The following is a 17,780-nucleotide window of genomic DNA, read 5'->3' on the forward strand; positions in this document are numbered from 1 at the left end:
GGCGATTGAAAAATTCGTCTACTTGGGCTCACTGGTAACCATCGACAATGACACCAGCAGAGAAATTCTTAGGCGCATTTTGGCAGGAAATCGAGCTTAATTTGAATGCCGCAGAACTCTACGATCGAACGAAGTTCGCCGTAACACAAAGTTAACTATCTACAAAACGCTGATTAGACCGGTAGTTCTCTATGGGCACGAAGCATGGACTCTACGTGCAGAGGACAAACGCGCCCTTGGAGATTTCAAATGGTATGCAACACATCTACGGCGAAGTGCAGATGGAAGACGGGATTTAGAGAAAGCGAATGAACCACGAGCAACATCAGCGCTGATGAGAGAATCAACTATCGTCCACACCGCGAAAATCGGGAGATATTTCATTAAAATGAACATCTTCGATCCTACAGTCGAGACGTGTTTTCGCCAAATTCTGTTTATGATTTTCGATCGTCTTGATGTCGGCTCAGCACATGCATATTATTGTTTAATTTTTCGTGAGCAATTGTAATGTTGCTGGACGTACAGATCGATGTTAGTTGGTGAGCTCGTTCAATATTATTATTGTTGAATTTTCGGTTTTCAGTATAAAATTGGCGTAGATTTATCTTTTATCATCGCCAACGTTTGGATTTCGCATTGGACCAACTTCAGGGCTCGATACACAAATCAACGGGTCACACAAATTATGCAAATTTTGTAACAGTCGGGTTACAAGCGGTCACGCCGTCTGGTACACTTTTGGGCAATTTGTTCCGAATAGGATTGGGAATTCCGGGTGGTGGGGGGTGGTAGAAATGGGAAATGCGATGAAGTAGCACTACATCACTTACCTTATTCAGCAGTTGGCACAATCCTTGTTGACGGACATGGATACGTTTCAGTTGAACATTTCAACAAACAAAAGACCTAACAAGTTACCATTGAAAACACGAGTCACGCGATGGTTCCCTCCAATGCTGAAATCTTCGTACTGTTCTACTTGATAGTGGCGATAGCGCATGAGCGTTAGACGTTCTAATGTCTATATTAATTCACCTTTGAAGAGTCGACAAATATAAATCTAGCGGACAAGAGTTTTTTTTTTCAATTCTGGGTTGATTTCTTTCTCGGTATGCAACACGTCAATCAATATTTTTCGTTATAATTTGTAAGATCTATTTTCAAATTCTCAAGAACATTGATACAAACTTGTTGGTTTTTACACGGACGACACCACAACAAATAACTGCACGTTTGTATTGAGATCACTGCATCCTAACGTATCACATTGTGTGTTGTTTAATGATCCTCCTTCCCACAAATTCAACACTTCCCTTCCAACAGCATGCCAGAAATCGACGTCACCGCACCCAATTTCCGATCGACAAGTTCCATCCGCCGCGGTTGAACCTACACGATTGGATTGGCCGAGATAGAGAAAACACAGATTTAACAAGATGAAATTAATCAATTGAAGCAAGGGCAATTTGTAGGTGCACAACTAAGTTAGTAGGTGAATCGAGTTGCGAGCATTCACAAATCGCGACGTGGACTGAACCTGCTGAGTTTAGCAGTGGACTCATCGAACTTACCACTGATTTGCTGGAATCGAATCGTGTCTTCTCGAATTTCACTGACCGCCCGGCTAGAACGCTGCTGATGGCAGTTGACGGATTGTGATCCTTGTCCTTCTCGTCGTCGCTGTCGTCGTCCCACCAAGCATCTTTCGGTGTGATTACCGGAGCAGAAGTGTGCTGCGCCACGGTTGATTGATCCGGTGTTGGAGATTCTTCAACCTGAACCAGTTGGAGGTTGTAGTGGTGGCAGTCTTCGATCAGCGACGAATGTTCACGCCGTTGATAAAGGAGAACGTGAGCGATCCACTCGAGCGGAACGGATAGAACCTTACTTTGGAATGCGGTGGAGAATCGGAGCAGTAGCTGCTGGCGGATTGTTGGCACTTTCAGGGTGGCAAGAGCTGCTTCCAGGGGTGGAAGCTTCTGGATCAATAGGAGCACCCGATGGAAGTTGTAGCGTAGGTATTCGATGTTCATTGACAGTTGCAAGGAAAGACGCTTCCGAATGTTCTTGGGAAGACTGATTCCTCGAGTCAAGGCCTCGCTGCTTCCCAAGTTAAAAGCAAGATAGAGTGCCTCCATCCTGATTCTGCGATTTTGGTTATAGGGAGTGGACTCCTCGTCCAGGTCATCGTAACAGCGAAGAACTTTTTTGAGACATTCCTGCAGGTGGGTGCTGCAAATTTTCGGGTCAAATTCGTTTATGTGTGATTCACATAAAACGTAGGCACTGTAAGCAAGGAAGCATACTATCGGTTCCAGAATGTCCAGGGTGTCTTTTGCTGCGAGATTCTGCATAACCACTTCTTGACGAACTGCTCTTAGGCGATCGAAGATGAACTCGTACCGGAAGTTGTACGGTCGACGTTCGTCAGGCACAACTCTGAAATAGTTAAGCATTAGTTAAGCACTTACTTGACATATAATACAATTTAAACTGATAGATTTTCGACATTCATATATGTATAACACTTTTTTTCAATTGTGGGTACTTCTAAAAGATGATATTTGCTCGACGTTTCGATTCTTTTATCAGTCCTTTTGTCATGGAAAAGTACATATTTTGTTCAAGTTAGGACAAACAGGGACAAACCTATGCCGCATTTGGTGGATTGTCACAACAAAGTTCAATTGTGACGTTGTCATAATTGTTGCACGATAGTTGGAAATTGTTTCAATGATCTAGTGTAAATAACATGCTCATGAGCAGTTCATAAATCTTTAGCCTGTAAAAGGCCGAATGAGCTTTTGTAAACGAAACCCTCTCTCAGCTTTTCAATATGTCAACACGTCAACACATGCTCAACAGTAGTTTACGCAATAAAGTGCAGAATGAAGATTTTTACAGCACGAGTTGTATATTTAATCACGAGGCTTGCCGAGTTGCATAATTACGACCAGTGCTGTAAAAATCAAGTTCTGCACCAAGTTGCGTACAACGTTTTTTTTGCAATTTCGTAAATTACCACTTGATGATAGTTTTTAACAAAACTGTTTCATCAAACTGCACATTGATGTTCATAGCCATATTTAAGAAAGTTTGCTCGTAGCAGGTTGTGCAGTTGTCACAATGTTTCAAACCTGCGTCCAGAAAGCATCAAAAAAGTGATCAAAACTGCAAACAGTGCTGTAATTGTTCATTACGCAACGCAAATCAGTGCTGTAATAAACCATTACAGCACTGCTAATTTGGTGTGGGAAAGTAGACCTATTCCTGGCAGATTCGCGTGAGGTAAAACAGCCTATTACGATGCGAAATTGCAAAAAAGAACTTTCATATAGGGCACTGCACGCCGCGGTTGCTAGGGAAAATTCTTTTAAGTCCTTGACGTTTCGTGGCCTTGTTGTTTACGATTTGGACTTAGAAATATTTTGCTGGTTTTACTAAGGTGCACCCAGGTGGGCAGGGTGGCTTTGATTGAAATTATCAACGCGTGGTTCGTGGGTGGCGGAATGCGCGCGTTCGAGCTCCTACTTGCAAGATTATGAATCCTGACTTGACTACAGTTATGAAGTTCAGCAATTTGTAAGGCATGATTAGCTGATGTCAGGATGAATCATTGACCACATGGTCACCACTGGCCACTCCGGGAACTTCCGGGATGACCCGAAACACCCTGGAGAACCGGTGATAGGGGTCAATTACGTTTATTCAGCAAAACATGATGAAAAACACCACGGCTCTTTTTTTATGATTTTTCGTCAATTCACTTGTGACTGCATTGCAAAACTGGCCATGCTTCCCATGTGCCACTTCCGAAACTTCCGGGATGCCCTGAAGAATCGACATTAGAGGATAATTATATTCTAACAGAAAAATGTGTCATGCGACGGATCTTCCTTCATGAATTTTCATAGATATGGTTGAGGTTGTATCGATGCTAGACATGGCCCCCATTGTTGGCCACTTCTGGAACATCCAGGTACCCCGACAGAAACGACAACAAAAGCTAATTACGATCATACAACAAAACATGTAATGTGACCATCATGATTTTTAATTCCTATGTATGTGGTCGTATCAAAAGTGGCCACACTCTTGGTTAACCATTTCTGAAACTTTCTGGGGCGCCCTGAGGGAACCGATGGCCAGAATCAATTTGGTTCATTCAGCGACGGTTTCATCATGTTTTTCGAGAATATGCTTGTGGTTACTGCTGAAACTTAGAGAATGCCCTCAAGAGACTGATGGCATATTGAACAAACGCGTTCATATGACAAAATGTGGTGTGTAACGCATCTTGGCTAGGTCCAGAGAAATATCTGACAGGATAAAATAATGCCTGATGGAACTTCCGAAGGATTCCCTGGCGTAATTCCAGGAGGAATCCCTTTCAAAATGTTTGAAGGCATCCTCAACGGAATTTCTTGAGACTCCTCTGGGAGTTTCTTCTTAAGTTCCTCTGGAATTCCCCCCGGCAGTCCCTTTTAAATTACACCAGGAGTTTCACGTAGAATTTCACTGTGAGTTTGTCATAATTTCCCCCGAGAGTTTATGCTGAAATTCTTCCACAGGCAGTTTCTCATGAAATTCCTCCGGGAATTTCCCCAGGAATTCCTACGGAAGATGCTTGTAGAATTTCTTTTGTTCATTCTAGAATTTCTCTGGAAGTTCCTTCTGAAATTCCTCCGAGAGTTCATCCTGGAATTCTTCCGGGAGTTCACTCTGAAGTTCACGCGGAAACTCCAACGGTAGTTCGACCTAGAATTTATCTGTGAGTTCGCCATAGTATTCCTTCAGAGTACCATCCTAGAATTCCTCTTGAAATTCCTCATGGAACTTCCTTGATCCCAAAAATGCTTCAGGAGTTTATCACAGAATTGCTCGGATGTTCCTCTTGAAAAACGTCCGGGAGTTCCTTCAGAAAATTATCCGGAAGTTCCTCTGGAAGTTCGTCCTGCAATTTCTCCTTAAGTTGTTTCTGGAATTCGTTCTGGAAATTCTTCTGGAATCCTTCTAGAAGTATCTCTGGAGTTAATCCGAGAATTCCTCCCAAAATTCCTCCTTTCTTACCGAAATTTCTCTGAAGGGTCACTTTGAAACACCTTCTGAAATTCCCGCAGGAGTTGCTCGTGAAATTTCTCATTAAATATCACAGGGGACTCTACTTTTATTTCTTACGGGGGTTTGCCTTAGAATAGCTCTAGGAGTTTCTCCTAAAATTCTGGGACTTCCTATTGAAATTCCTTCTGGAGCTCCTCCTCCTCTGAGAGTTCACGCTGGAGCCCCTACGAGAGTTCATCCTGAAATCCTCCGGGAGTAAGTCATAGTATTACTTCGGATTCTCCACTTGAATACTTTCCGCGAGTATCCTCCTGGTACCTCTATGAGAGTTCCTCGAAGATCCTGGAATTCCTCTATGAGTTCGTCATATTATATCTTCGGATGTTCCTCTTGAATACCCTCCTGGAATTCCTTCGGAAGTTCCTCATGAAATGTTACCAGGAGTCCCTTCTGAAATTTCTCTAGGAATTCCTTCTGGCAGATCCTCCTGGAAATCATCAGATAGTTCCTCCTAGAATTCCTGCGGAAATCCTTTCGGTAGTTCCTCCTGAAACTACTTCGTGAGTTCATCCTAGAATTTCACAGGGAGTTTCTCATGATATTCCTGCGAGAGTTCATGCTGGAATTTCTTCGGGAGTTCCTTCTTGAGTTTCTTAGGTTATCCCTTTGAAATTCCTTCAGGATTTCCTCGAGGAATTCCTGCGGGAGCTGCTCGTGGAATTTATCCTAGAAATTCAACGGAAGTTTCTCCTGAAATTCCCACGGGAGTTTGACTTGGAATTTCCGTAGAAGTTCCCCTGGGACTTCCTCCCAAAATTCCTATGGCGATTTCTCCTAGAATTCCTTCTGTAGTCCTTCCTGTAATACCTTCGAGAGTTCGTAAGAGTATTTCTTCAAATGTTTCTCTGATTGTTCGGATCCTCGTGGCCTCTCTAGCTACACCAAAGTTAAGGAACTTCTGGGAGATTCCCTGGTCTTGTTCCTGGAGAAATCCCTATCAAAAGCCGTTAAACATAATTTGTGGCGCTAGTGATTTCTGACAGATGCTGTGCCAGTTATTTTTCCAGAAGCTCCACCATGTATCATTCCATGAGTTTCGTAAAGGATTGTGCGTAGTGTTTCACCAGGGATTTTTCTGAAGATTCACTAGTAATTTATCTTGAATTCCACCACTGACTGCTCCAGAAGTTCAGCTAGAAGTTCTTCCAGAAATTTCTCCAACAGTTCCAGAGGATATTCTTCGTGGTGTTTATCAGGGATTTTTCCTGCAAATCCATCAGGGGTTGCTTTTAGAGTGCTGCTTCATTCCCCCAACAGCGGGGTAAAAAAAAGAGTACTGCAGGTGATTACTGCTGCAATTCCTCTCAAAATTTCTTTAGAAATTCCGCGATAGGGTAAGAAATCAAGCTTTGAACTAGTCAAATTGTAATCTTAATTTGAACCATTTCGAAATTCATTAAAACGACGTACTTTTTAGGCAAATATTCTCCCGAAAAAGATGTTAAACAGCTTTCCGTAATATAACCTGATAACATGGACTTTAAAAGCATTGAAAAAAGCGTTTTTGTCATGGAAAACAGGCAATTGAAAAATCAATGTGATTTCATCCATTTCCCCCCCCCAGAGAAAGCACATTTTCGGTGCACTCGTACAGCTCATGCATTGTACATACGCAATATGTGAACACGTCAAATGAAAGCTTATTTATCGTAGAATCGACCAACCGAATAATATTCCACATTATTTGTCATAAAATTATCAAATTTTTGGAATTCTTATTTGGAGAATGTTATCTTAAGTTGAACCATTTGTAATCTAAATTTGAACTAGTAAACGGGGGGCGAGCTTCCAGTGTTGGCCTGCAGACTGCGCTAGTGGTTGTTTTGTTTACTCTTGGGGGATGAAAAATTCCAAATTTAGTTTCCAAGTTCCTGAAGAGTTTAGAACATTCTTAGTTGAAATTCCACGGCCTAATGAAAAATAGTTATGGGAAATAGCAAATCCATGTGTTTTTCTATTGTTCAGCACAAAATTGGCTGTTGTGGGAGATGCTCGAGCTGCTGCCGCCAGTAGTTCAAATTAAGATTAAAATTGGTTCAAATTATGATTACGATGGTTCAAATTAAGATTAAAATCATTGTTGACAAATAATCGAATTTTTCAATGAAATTCAGTGGAAATACAAACTTTTTACCACTTAACAGAAAGCTTATACCCGTGGCTTTCATGTACATTCGATTTTGCCATAGTAAATTATTTCCATGTGGGAGAAAAAATCACTCAAAGTTGGCGCTACTTCGGAAAGCCGCAATTTGGTTCAAATTTTGATTACCTACCCTACAGGAACTCCGCTAAGAAATTCATACAGGAACTCCGCTATGGACTCCTCTAAAATTTACGCAAATTACTGCTCTTGAATTCCATCTGGTTTTTTTTTTTAAAGAGATTCATCTAGGAGTTCCGCAAGAGCAATGCACTGCATCTGGATTATCTCTGCCAGACATTTATTCAACAATTCCAACAGAGATTTCCTCAATATATTAGTCAGAGATTCCTCAAACATTTTGCCAGACGTTTCTCAAGAAATTCCGTTGAGGATGCCTTCAAACATTTTGAAAGGGATTCCTCCAGGAATTACGCCAGGGAATCCTTCGGAAGTTCCATCAGGCATTATTTTATCCTGTCAGATATTTCTCTGGACCTAGCCAAGATGCGTTACACACCACATTTTGTCATATGAACGCGTTTGTTCAATATGCCATCAGTCTCTTGAGGGCATTCTCTAAGTTTCAGCAGTAACCACAAGCATATTCTCGAAAAACATGATGAAACCGTCGCTGAATGAACCAAATTGATTCTGGCCATCGGTTCCCTCAGGGCGCCCCAGAAAGTTTCAGAAATGGTTAACCAAGAGTGTGGCCACTTTTGATACGACCACATACATAGGAATTAAAAATCATGATGGTCACATTACATGTTTTGTTGTATGATCGTAATTAGCTTTTGTTGTCGTTTCTGTCGGGGTACCTGGATGTTCCAGAAGTGGCCAACAATGGGGGCCATGTCTAGCATCGATACAACCTCAACCATATCTATGAAAATTCATGAAGGAAGATCCGTCGCATGACACATTTTTCTGTTAGAATATAATTATCCTCTAATGTCGGTTCTTCAGGGCATTCCGGAAGTTTCGGAAGTGGCACATGGGAAGCATGGCCAGTATTGCTATGCAGTCACAAGTGAATTGACGAAAAATCATAAAAAAAGAGCCGTGGTGTTTTTCATCATGTTTTGCTGAATAAACGTAATTGACCCCTATCACCGGTTCTCCAGGGTGTTTCGGGTCATCCCGGAAGTTCCCGGAGTGGCCAGTGGTGACCATGTAGTCAATGATTCATCCTGACATCAGCTAATCATGCCTTACAAATTGCTGAACTTCATAACTGTAGTCAAGTCAGGATTCATAATCTTGCAAGTAGGAGCTCGAACGCGCGCATTCCGCCACCCACGAACCACGCGTTGATAATTTCAATCAAAGCCACCCTGCCCACCTGGGTGCACCTTAGTAAAACCAGCAAAATATTTCTAAGTCCAAATCGTAAACAACAAGGCCACGAAACGTCAAGGACTTAAAAGAATTTTCCCTAGCAACCGCGGCGTGCAGTGCCCTATAGGGCACTGCATGAAATTCTCTCCTTCTCTTTCACTCTAATAGAAATTTAGTAAACAACAAGGCCACGAAACGTCAAAATCCCATACAAAATCAAAACAGTGCGGTGCCCTATAGGGCACTGCACTGTTTTGATTTTGTATGGGATTTTGACGTTTCTTGGCCTTGTTGTTTACAAAATTTCTGTTAGAGTGAAAGAGAAGGAGATAATTTCATGCACTGCCCTATAGGGCACCGCACTGTTTTGATTTTGTATGGGATTTTGACGTTTCTTGGCCTTGTTGTTTACAAAATTTCTGTAAGAGTGAAAGAGAAGGAGATAATTTCATGCAGTACCCTATTGAGGAGATTCCACCTGTTTAGACTACTGCGCGAAAATTAGTTGCGTGGATTTTTCTTGCGTGGGCCCACAGATATAAGAACAGGCCGGGTCCTGGTAAATATTTTACGCTGCGTTGTTGAGTGCGCTATTGGTGATAGTTTTGCAATGTTAAGAAACATTTATAATGTGTTGGTTTTCTAGAAATCATCGAGAGAAGCCCATGGAGAAGCCTTTGTTTATATAGCTTATTCGGCCTTAGAGATCCATTCAATAACATTAATTGATTTATTGATGGAATTCACCCGGTAGCGGTCGCGTCGTGTACTGAGTACACGCATCGTTTTTATTTGTATTTATGTTTTATTCCTACTTATAAATTTGCTATTTTGTAGTTATTTTGTAAATAACTGTAGCTCTCAATTCAAAGGTACAAAACTGATTACACTCATTCGAAGAGGGTGTTCTGTTTAGAGGGTTCGAAAAGTCGGTACAAGAAAATAAAAATATGTTGAATTATTTTCTACTCACTCAGTCAACAGGTACTCCACTGTTCGTCTCAAGGCACCCACCGTTCGAATCTCCCAATGCTTGGGACGTCTCACACCCGCAGCCGAGCGTGCAAATTCCTTCACAACCAACCGTTGCACCGGTTCCGTTCGGCTACCCGGTTTCAGTTCATAAAAGTGCAGCATTCTCTCTCGAGTGCGCCTGAAAAATAGAAGAGCCAAGCGAAATCATTTGTTTCGTCCCTGTACCAGTGAAAACAATCGGAATTCAACTTACATGTCAATTTCAGCTTTTGGACACATCGTTTCGCAGCTTCCACGGATGAAGGATTCCATTTCTGGTAGGACACAAATTGCTGCCGAATCTCTGAAATAAGTTTGTTTACAATCATTCGCGTATCTGAGTCTCATTCACATCGAGCTGTCATTGACCAGCTGTTTGGTGGATCGACCGATGTTAAATACGTGCATGAAATTTGAAAGTTTTTCTACCTAGTAAAGATATATTTCACATCTATTCACTAAATTTTGGAATCTGTTTGTCCTTTACCAACTAATGTTTTCCAAATTAGCCTGCAAAAGTGTTAATTCTACAAGACTATAATTTTGTAGTTTTAACGCAAATGATTGAAAACAGGGAAATAATAATCTCGGGATCATTAACATTATTTCCAAATCTTTTCGATGTCAAGAGCGACATCTGGTAGTTCAACATGCAATGACACATGTCTTCTTACACGTTTAAATAAAATTGTACGCAATAACGCAGAGTAACTCAAAGTAGACATCTTTTATGAAGTGCATAAATTTTGCTTTCGAATTGAGTTGTCTTAAATTAACATACTTATTTGGATGTTAAAGAGCCGCATTAGAGGACTTCACCTGTCTTGTATGTAATACTGTGCACACTAAGAAAATCCGCATCTAGCTTCCATGTTCTCACACATGAATTTGTCCATAGGCAAATTTAACGGAAACTAACGATCACTCTTATCTTTGGTGGCAGGAATGAGAACCCTATGAAAAGAGTGATTCCTCCAAAATTAACCATGGCGCAGCATAGGCAAAATGCACTTTTTTCACTTTTACATATCGAATTCCGCCTTGTAGAAAAAAAAACGAACACTTTTTGGAAAGAAAAATTTATTCTCCACAATCTGGAAGATCTTCCAGATGTCTGTCGGCGTGGGCATCAAGATTGATGATAATGGAAGCCATTACCAATGGAAAATAGCAACTACCAAGGCAAAATATTAGTTAATTTTGAAGACCCACCTAGCGCCTCTACAATTGGGGGACATTCGAATTCTTTTATTTAGGCTTTACATACGAATAATTGTATTGTGGATTTACCGGCTGCTTGTATTCCACCGGTAACTTAAGTAGCCGTTAGTAAGTAGCCGTTTTCATATTAAAGTCATCTTCATTGTCAAAAAAATGAATGTCATTGAGAGGCTAGTGACAACGAGGAATAGCGCATTCAATAAAAATGTTTAATCCCATTTTTAAGTTACTCTTTTCATAAAACGGCTACTTTGGAGGCATACTGAACCTACTCAAACTTAGAATAATTTATGAAAATTTGCTCATTGTCACACATGTTTTAGAAAAATAAATAACAGTAATAATTAAAAACCGTCAAAAAATAGTGCATTTTTTAGTTTCTATTGAAATCTAGGACTCCTGGTGTCTGCTATAGGTAAATCCAACGGAAGCTAACTTTTTCACTTTTTCACTTTTTGATATCGAATTCCGCATCGTAGAGAAACAAACGAGCACTTTTTGGAAAGAAAATTTACTTCTCTTTCAGATGCGCTTAGATCCGGTAGGTACTTACGAATAATTTATGTGATTAATTTGAGGAGCTCTTGCTATGCCTCCGGCGGGCAATCTTTCGGATGTATTGTTAGCTGGCCAATCCGGTGTCTGATGCCGTGGGCATCGAGATTGATGATAATAGAAGCCATTACCAATGAAAAATTGCAACTACCAAAGCAAAATATTAGTTAATTTTGAAGACGAAAAATTGCATTTTTGATGCAAACAAACGATTTTCTCCTCATCTCACCTAGCGCCTCTACAATTGGGGGTCATCCGGATTCGCCTATACCCTCAAATACGACAATACAGAAAAATCTGTATTAATACAGGTTTTGATAAAAATAATCTGTCATCTTTGCGGTAAGGGGTCGCATACAAATAACGTCACGCCATTAGGAGGGAGGAGGGTTTTGTACAACGTGATGACCCTTCAAAAATATTGAGGTTCCATACAAGAAGTGTGACAAAGGGGGTTGGGGGATGGGGGTAAGAATAGGTCGATTTTTGCGTGACACAATTTGTGTATCACCCCTAAATCCACAGTATATTGCTCGATAGTTTTATCGGCGGTGACAAGTATTTACACACTAATATTAGCTCGACATTTTTTCAGTAACAAATTTTGAAAACGACGTATGATCAATGCTACCCCATTGATCATACGTCGTTTTCAAAATTTGTTACTGTTTTCATCTTTTTACTGAGTTCTCAACAGCAGAATAAATTCGGTACGCTCGATTATTTCTTTTGCCGAAATTCTGTAAATGAAATAAAGAGCTCAGCAAGATAAATATCAAAATTAACTAATGCACGGTGTATTTTTCAGGTAAACACCGTTACTGATAAACGGTAAATACGTTTACAGAGTCTATTAAGAACAAGCGTCTTGAAATCCCACTTCAAAAGTTCATCTGAACTTCAGACGCACAAATCTCAAGAAGCAAACTTCAAACAGTGCAAACAGTGCATTTGATTATTTTGATCTTGCTTACTTATAATATGCTTAAAATAAGAAGCTCAGGTGCACTGGTTTTGTTTACCAAGAGATTTGTGCCTATGTTTAAGCTACAAGTGATTCCGTGTGTACGTTGCAATATTTTTTAACGGTTTTCACTTATTCAGAAATCTTTTTGACGATTCCGAAAAATCCTAATAACTTTATGAAAATTGAACCAAATCGTGTCAAAATGTTACAGCAAATAGTTTAAACAAAATATGATCAAACATGTATATTAAAATAAGGTTGTTATAAAATGTTTTAACTGATGCACTTAAGTATACTCAACAGTGACATGGGGTGACTTGATCCCTCGAGGATTACACACACATTATATGTACGAAAAATAAAATTTCATTAGGAAGCCTCTATTTGCTTGTAGTTCTATCACATTCAATGATATAATGTGACAGATATTTATTATTTTAGTACGCACCATGAAAAGGGGGATCAAGTCTCCCCATTTTAAAAACACAGCATATTTTTACAAATAGGGCAGGTGTACCTATTTTGCATGGGCACTTGCCGCTATAGCTAAGTCTATTTCAAACCGATCGATTTGAAATTTTGTCCAGAGTTAGGCACGTACAGTATCTAACTCTGAACAAAAATTCAAATCAATCGGTTTGAAATAGACTTAGCTATAGCGACAAGTGCCCAAAATAGGTACACCTGCCCAAAAGGTACAATACCCTATAAGGAAATTTTACAATTTGAAATACACTATATTCATCAAAAATACGAGAAATCACGACCGGAAAATGAATAGGAAGCCTCTGAAGTTATTTTCCATCACAAGACATGCATCCATAAAAACGCAATTTTGAAAAATTTAACAATAATTTAAAGTGTTTCTGTTGTGTATAAACTTACAATAGATGTTTACCTGCCATTATGTGCAAAAATCGGACCTAGTTTTGTGTTATCCGTCAAGTTACAGGCAAATCTAGATAAAGGGATCAAGTCTACCCAGTCTCCCCTACTTCAAGACTAGTTTGGGGATGTACCATGCCCCTGCACCCAAGTAACCAGTAAGCATTTGAAATAGCATTTATTCAGCATTATAGTAGTCTTTACGACAAGGCGTTCAATGCTATTTGGCCGTATATGCGTCTTTAGTGCTACCACACAGCAGGCTTTGGCAAAATAACGAATGAAATTTAGCATGGGAAAACGTGCTTTATGCATTTTTCTCAAAAGTTGTTTCTTTTTTTCGTCTAAAACGATGTATTTAATGAAGTTCAAGTACTGCCCGGTGGTGCTTAACATTTAACATGTAAAGGAATAACATCAATAATATAATCTTAATTTTAAGCCTAGGTTACCAAGCGAATTACTTTTTTCACAAGCGTCGGATCACTTTACGGTCTTCGGCAAAGTTTTTTGGTATATCTTAGGCCATACTTTAACGGCATTGATTACATGGTATTAGACAAAAGAATTCAACTTATGAGTAAAACGCAAAAAAAAATCGTTTTTCCTTACAAATTTCAATCAAAATGCGGAATACGGGGACGCAACCAATCGCTTCCAAATTTTGCACAGTTGTTTTCGATACTAATATAGATTGAAAAAACTTCATTCCGGATTGATGCGAACCAATTCATTTTTTTTTCATATAACGTTGCCACACTCTATCATTCATATTTTTAAACTTCGGCTTTTTGAAGAAAATTGTCAGAGGAATCCAGGAATAATAGTATTTTTATACAGTGATGCTTAACATGTTATTTTTTAGTTTAAAAAAATAAAATTGATTTTTTGCAATTCAGTGTCATAATTTCTATTTTATACTACTGATTTCAGTATCAGAAATATGACGGTATGGCCATTTCATATAGTCTCATTTATCTAATTTCATCGAAAAAGGATTGATTCAGAGATTCTCACATTGCCATCTGATTTGTTCCCTTTACGTGTGATTTTTTGCGCAACTCCGAAGTTGTGCTGGAAACTGTTTTCAAAATAATTAAATTGGCACGACCTTCAATATCTCCTTCTCTACTTTGCATTCTGTATAAGGAACAAACGTAAAATTTAGTCAGCAATTCTTCATTGCTTACTGAGCATTGCCCAGTCTTAAACTTGTATGGGTATCTGGATAGTTACACCTTGTAAGCTCGCTCGGGTTGCTAGTCTCTTACATAATTGACCAGAATAGGTTTCACTTTAGGAAGTTTGAGATAGTGTTAAAGGAATTATAAAGAGTATCAGGTGGACTTGGAAAAAGCGGACGCGAAGGGAACTTACCAGGACTTCAGGATGCGATTGGTTTCAGAGGGATTTAGATAAAAACATGACCCCACCTAAAAACCATCTAAAACGCCCATGAAAGTCATCGGTATCCCTTGAGCTCCCTTGAAACGGCTTGCAACCCTAGAAAACCCATGAAACGTCCCTAGAAACTCTTATGATAATTCCAGAACACGCATGAAACTTCCTGAAACCTTTGGAAGACCCTTGAGACCTTCAAGAACGCCTCCTAAGCCCATTCGTACCCTGCGATCTTCTTAAACGCTCATTGAATGATCTGAAACAGATCCGAATCATCCCGGGATTTCCCCAAATTCCCCGTAGCCCCCTGAAGCCTCCGGAGGCCTCTGAAATGCCTCTAAAATTCCTTGAATGGTCCCGATCCCCAATATTGTACCTGTAGAATACCTTGAAACCCCCTAGAAACCTCTGGTATGCTTCTGGAATTCTTTGAAAAGCCTCTAAAAATAAAGTTCTTGAATCGCCATGAAATCGTCTGAGACTTACCAAAATACCCTATAACCTCCTGATATCCCCTGAAAATCACCAACAATCAACACTAACATTTTGAAAATTTGGTGTCAATTAACCAATTTGATTTAAAACATGCAGCTGTCTTTATATCTCTGAAAACTCCTATGCATCTTCAGCTTCTAATAGAATTGACATTTTCCACACACCAGATGCAACGTTGAGGGCGACGCGCTGGCGCGCAATTATTGTTTACAAACATTTCCAAACCACAAACAATGTCCTTATCTGCAAAAATTGAAATCACACACGCGCTGACGTTTCCAAAATTTATTACTAATTTTGCATAGCGACACAGAGGCAACTTTCTTTCATACTAACATTGTGGGTTCTCAAACGCTTTCCGTTATTTAAGGCGAAACTGGAAGCATTTCCTCATTTTTTTTTGGTTTTTGACGGAGCAATATTTTCAAAATCGGTTTTCGTACACATGTTAAGTATGGCTCAAGGTATCTTCAGAATTTTTTTGAGGTGGAGTATGTTTTCCATTTTTGCAAAAACCATTTTTTGTGGAATTTTGTTCAAAAATGGTTTCTGCAAAAACGAAATACATTTTCCACTAAAAAATTCAGAAGACACCTTGATCCATACTCTACATGTGTTCGAAAACCGATTTTGAATTTATTTAGCCTCAGAGAGATACTCTCTCATGCACATGCAACACGATACACAGATTTGAAAGGTATTAGGAACCACCATGGAATCAATCTAACATCATTTAGGTTTTACAATGGTTTTCAAAATCTTCTGAAAGCTATTTGGTCATTGAAATGTTGCTAGGGATGACAAAGAAAACTCTCAGTATTTAGTTGAGGTTTAGTAGAAAAATAAAAGTAGAAAATACACATACTTATGGTTTGGAAACCTACTAACCAATGAATGTCTATATTTTGCCCAGTTCGGTGACCTGAATCTATGCACCGACCGATAGACATGTCTGCGATTGCGATGCCGTTCAACTTCAAACAAACCGAGCTGACAAAGTTCTGATAATGGAAAATTTGGTCACTTGGCTACAGAAAGTTACACAACGCATCTTCAACACACAGTGATCTAAAGAGACTCACGTTGCCAACTCTTGTTCTTTTCTCGCAAAGCGATAACGCCTAATCTTCATGACTTCACGTGAGTTGGGATCACCCATCGGCGAACTTTGCAACATTTTGGGAATTGTCTGTGTGATTTGTTTGCAGATGCAAAGCCTTTTATTCCATTTGGGTGCAACAATTTGTAACGTAGGCAAATACACGTCCATTCACACTGTTGGATACCCGTCTCATTGCGCCTGATAAACTAGCCCGAGATAACGACCTAATGCATCTTCTTCATCAGGAAGCGTGCCGTTCTAGCTACACAAAGTGCGAAGTAGTTGACGATGCCTCAATAAGATTTTTCCGCAGGAAGGAGCTCTTGTTTCATCTCCATATCGAATTCACAAGTTCATCAACTGCAACCGCGTAAACTTGAACCAGCGAGTTGCAGTTCGCGTAAACTGGAAAACAAGTCGGAAAAGCATACATATACATAATTACGCATATACTAGGTCACTGTTCCAGAGGAGGTCTATCAATCGTAATCGCATTTCAGTGGAGTAAGGCAACTTGAGGAATAATATACTGTGAGTAGCAACAGTCGGTTGGTTGTTAATTTAGAATGAAACAGTGTCGGTCAAGAATGTAAGGTGTTATTTTTTTAGTATGAATGCTTAAGTTCGATATGAGGGGCTTTTGGGCATGTGGTGGAAAGTATGTTTGGTCTGTTTAATCGAAAATCAGAATAGCAATTCGATGTAGCCTAGATTGCCTGTTCCAATTTGTACTATGCATTATTCTTAAAGTTACTCATATAACTTGCTACCTAGGTGTAGTTTTTGTTGGCGTTGTTAGATTTGATAATCTTTTATCGAAAATGTCTCCTTCTTTTGAACATAGGTTTTTCTTTCAAGTTTCCTAATCTAACTTTGTTTGGACGTCAAAGCTGCTAACTTTTCCAGACACTTTTACTTTCTCAAAACATAAGTTTACTAATTTCATTGCAAATGTAGCAAATACTGCCTTTTATATTCAAACGGAACAACAAGAAACGAACTCAACGGATAATCTTGTTCCATTAACTGTCATATGTTTCCTCTTCCATAAAATGGGTTTCGACCAGATGTCAATTCGACTACATGTCCGTTCGACCAAATGTACTTTCAACCAAATTTCATTTGACCAATATTCATAGATTAGATAATGGGAAATGGATAGATTTAACAATATCTGAATCTTTTGTCTAAGATCAGCCTATATCTGTCTGTCTAAAAAAAATGTTGAATTTTTGGTGGATTTCTTGGAAGAACTTCTTTTGGATAGCAATAACAGAATAATCCAGGAAAAAATCCGGGTAAATTTTGGGAAAAACTCCGGAAAATCCCGGAAGACACTCTGTATAAGAGCGGTTACGGAAAACCCTTCAATTGAAATTCTATAAGAAATCTTATTTCTGAAATTACAGAACGTACTCAACGAATTGAGAGAGAACCTCAGGTTTTTCTCCGCTAGAAAATCTGAGAAACTCTAAGAGAGCTACCGCGGAAATTTCTGCTGAAATCCCGGATAGAAAACTCGAGAAATC

General features: G+C 39.5%; 2 protein-coding genes across 2 annotated transcripts in view; one reads left to right on the top strand and one right to left on the bottom strand.

Moving 5' to 3' along the window:
* LOC134288589 (uncharacterized protein DDB_G0283357-like) overlaps nt 1–17,780 on the top strand; it is a 498,750-nt gene that overhangs the window by 311,689 nt on the left and 169,281 nt on the right. The window lies entirely within an intron of this gene.
* On the bottom strand, nt 847–9,972 carry LOC115265750 (SAC3 domain-containing protein 1-like). The gene is made up of 4 exons (XM_029871699.2): nt 9,840–9,972; nt 9,585–9,764; nt 1,575–2,442; nt 847–1,392 (listed from the first exon to the last, which is right to left on the bottom strand). Exons 1-4 carry the CDS (start codon nt 9,896–9,898, stop codon nt 1,306–1,308), a joined length of 1,194 nt encoding a protein of 397 aa, XP_029727559.1. The 5' UTR covers nt 9,899–9,972; the 3' UTR covers nt 847–1,305.

This window comes from Aedes albopictus, chromosome 2 (genome assembly GCF_035046485.1).
Source record: "Aedes albopictus strain Foshan chromosome 2, AalbF5, whole genome shotgun sequence".
NCBI classification, from domain to species: domain Eukaryota; kingdom Metazoa; phylum Arthropoda; class Insecta; order Diptera; family Culicidae; genus Aedes; species Aedes albopictus.

Coding starts and splice junctions, on each gene's coding strand:
- LOC115265750 (XM_029871699.2), bottom strand. CDS start 9,898: ATGGAATCCTTCATCCGTGGAAGCTGCGAAACGATGTGTCCAAAAGCT. Junction 9,765..9,839: donor CCAAAAGCTGAAATTGACAT/GTAAGTTGAATT, acceptor TCTATTTTTCAG/GCGCACTCGAGAGAGAATGC. Junction 2,443..9,584: donor GTGGAGTACCTGTTGACTGA/GTGAGTAGAAAA, acceptor TAACTATTTCAG/AGTTGTGCCTGACGAACGTC.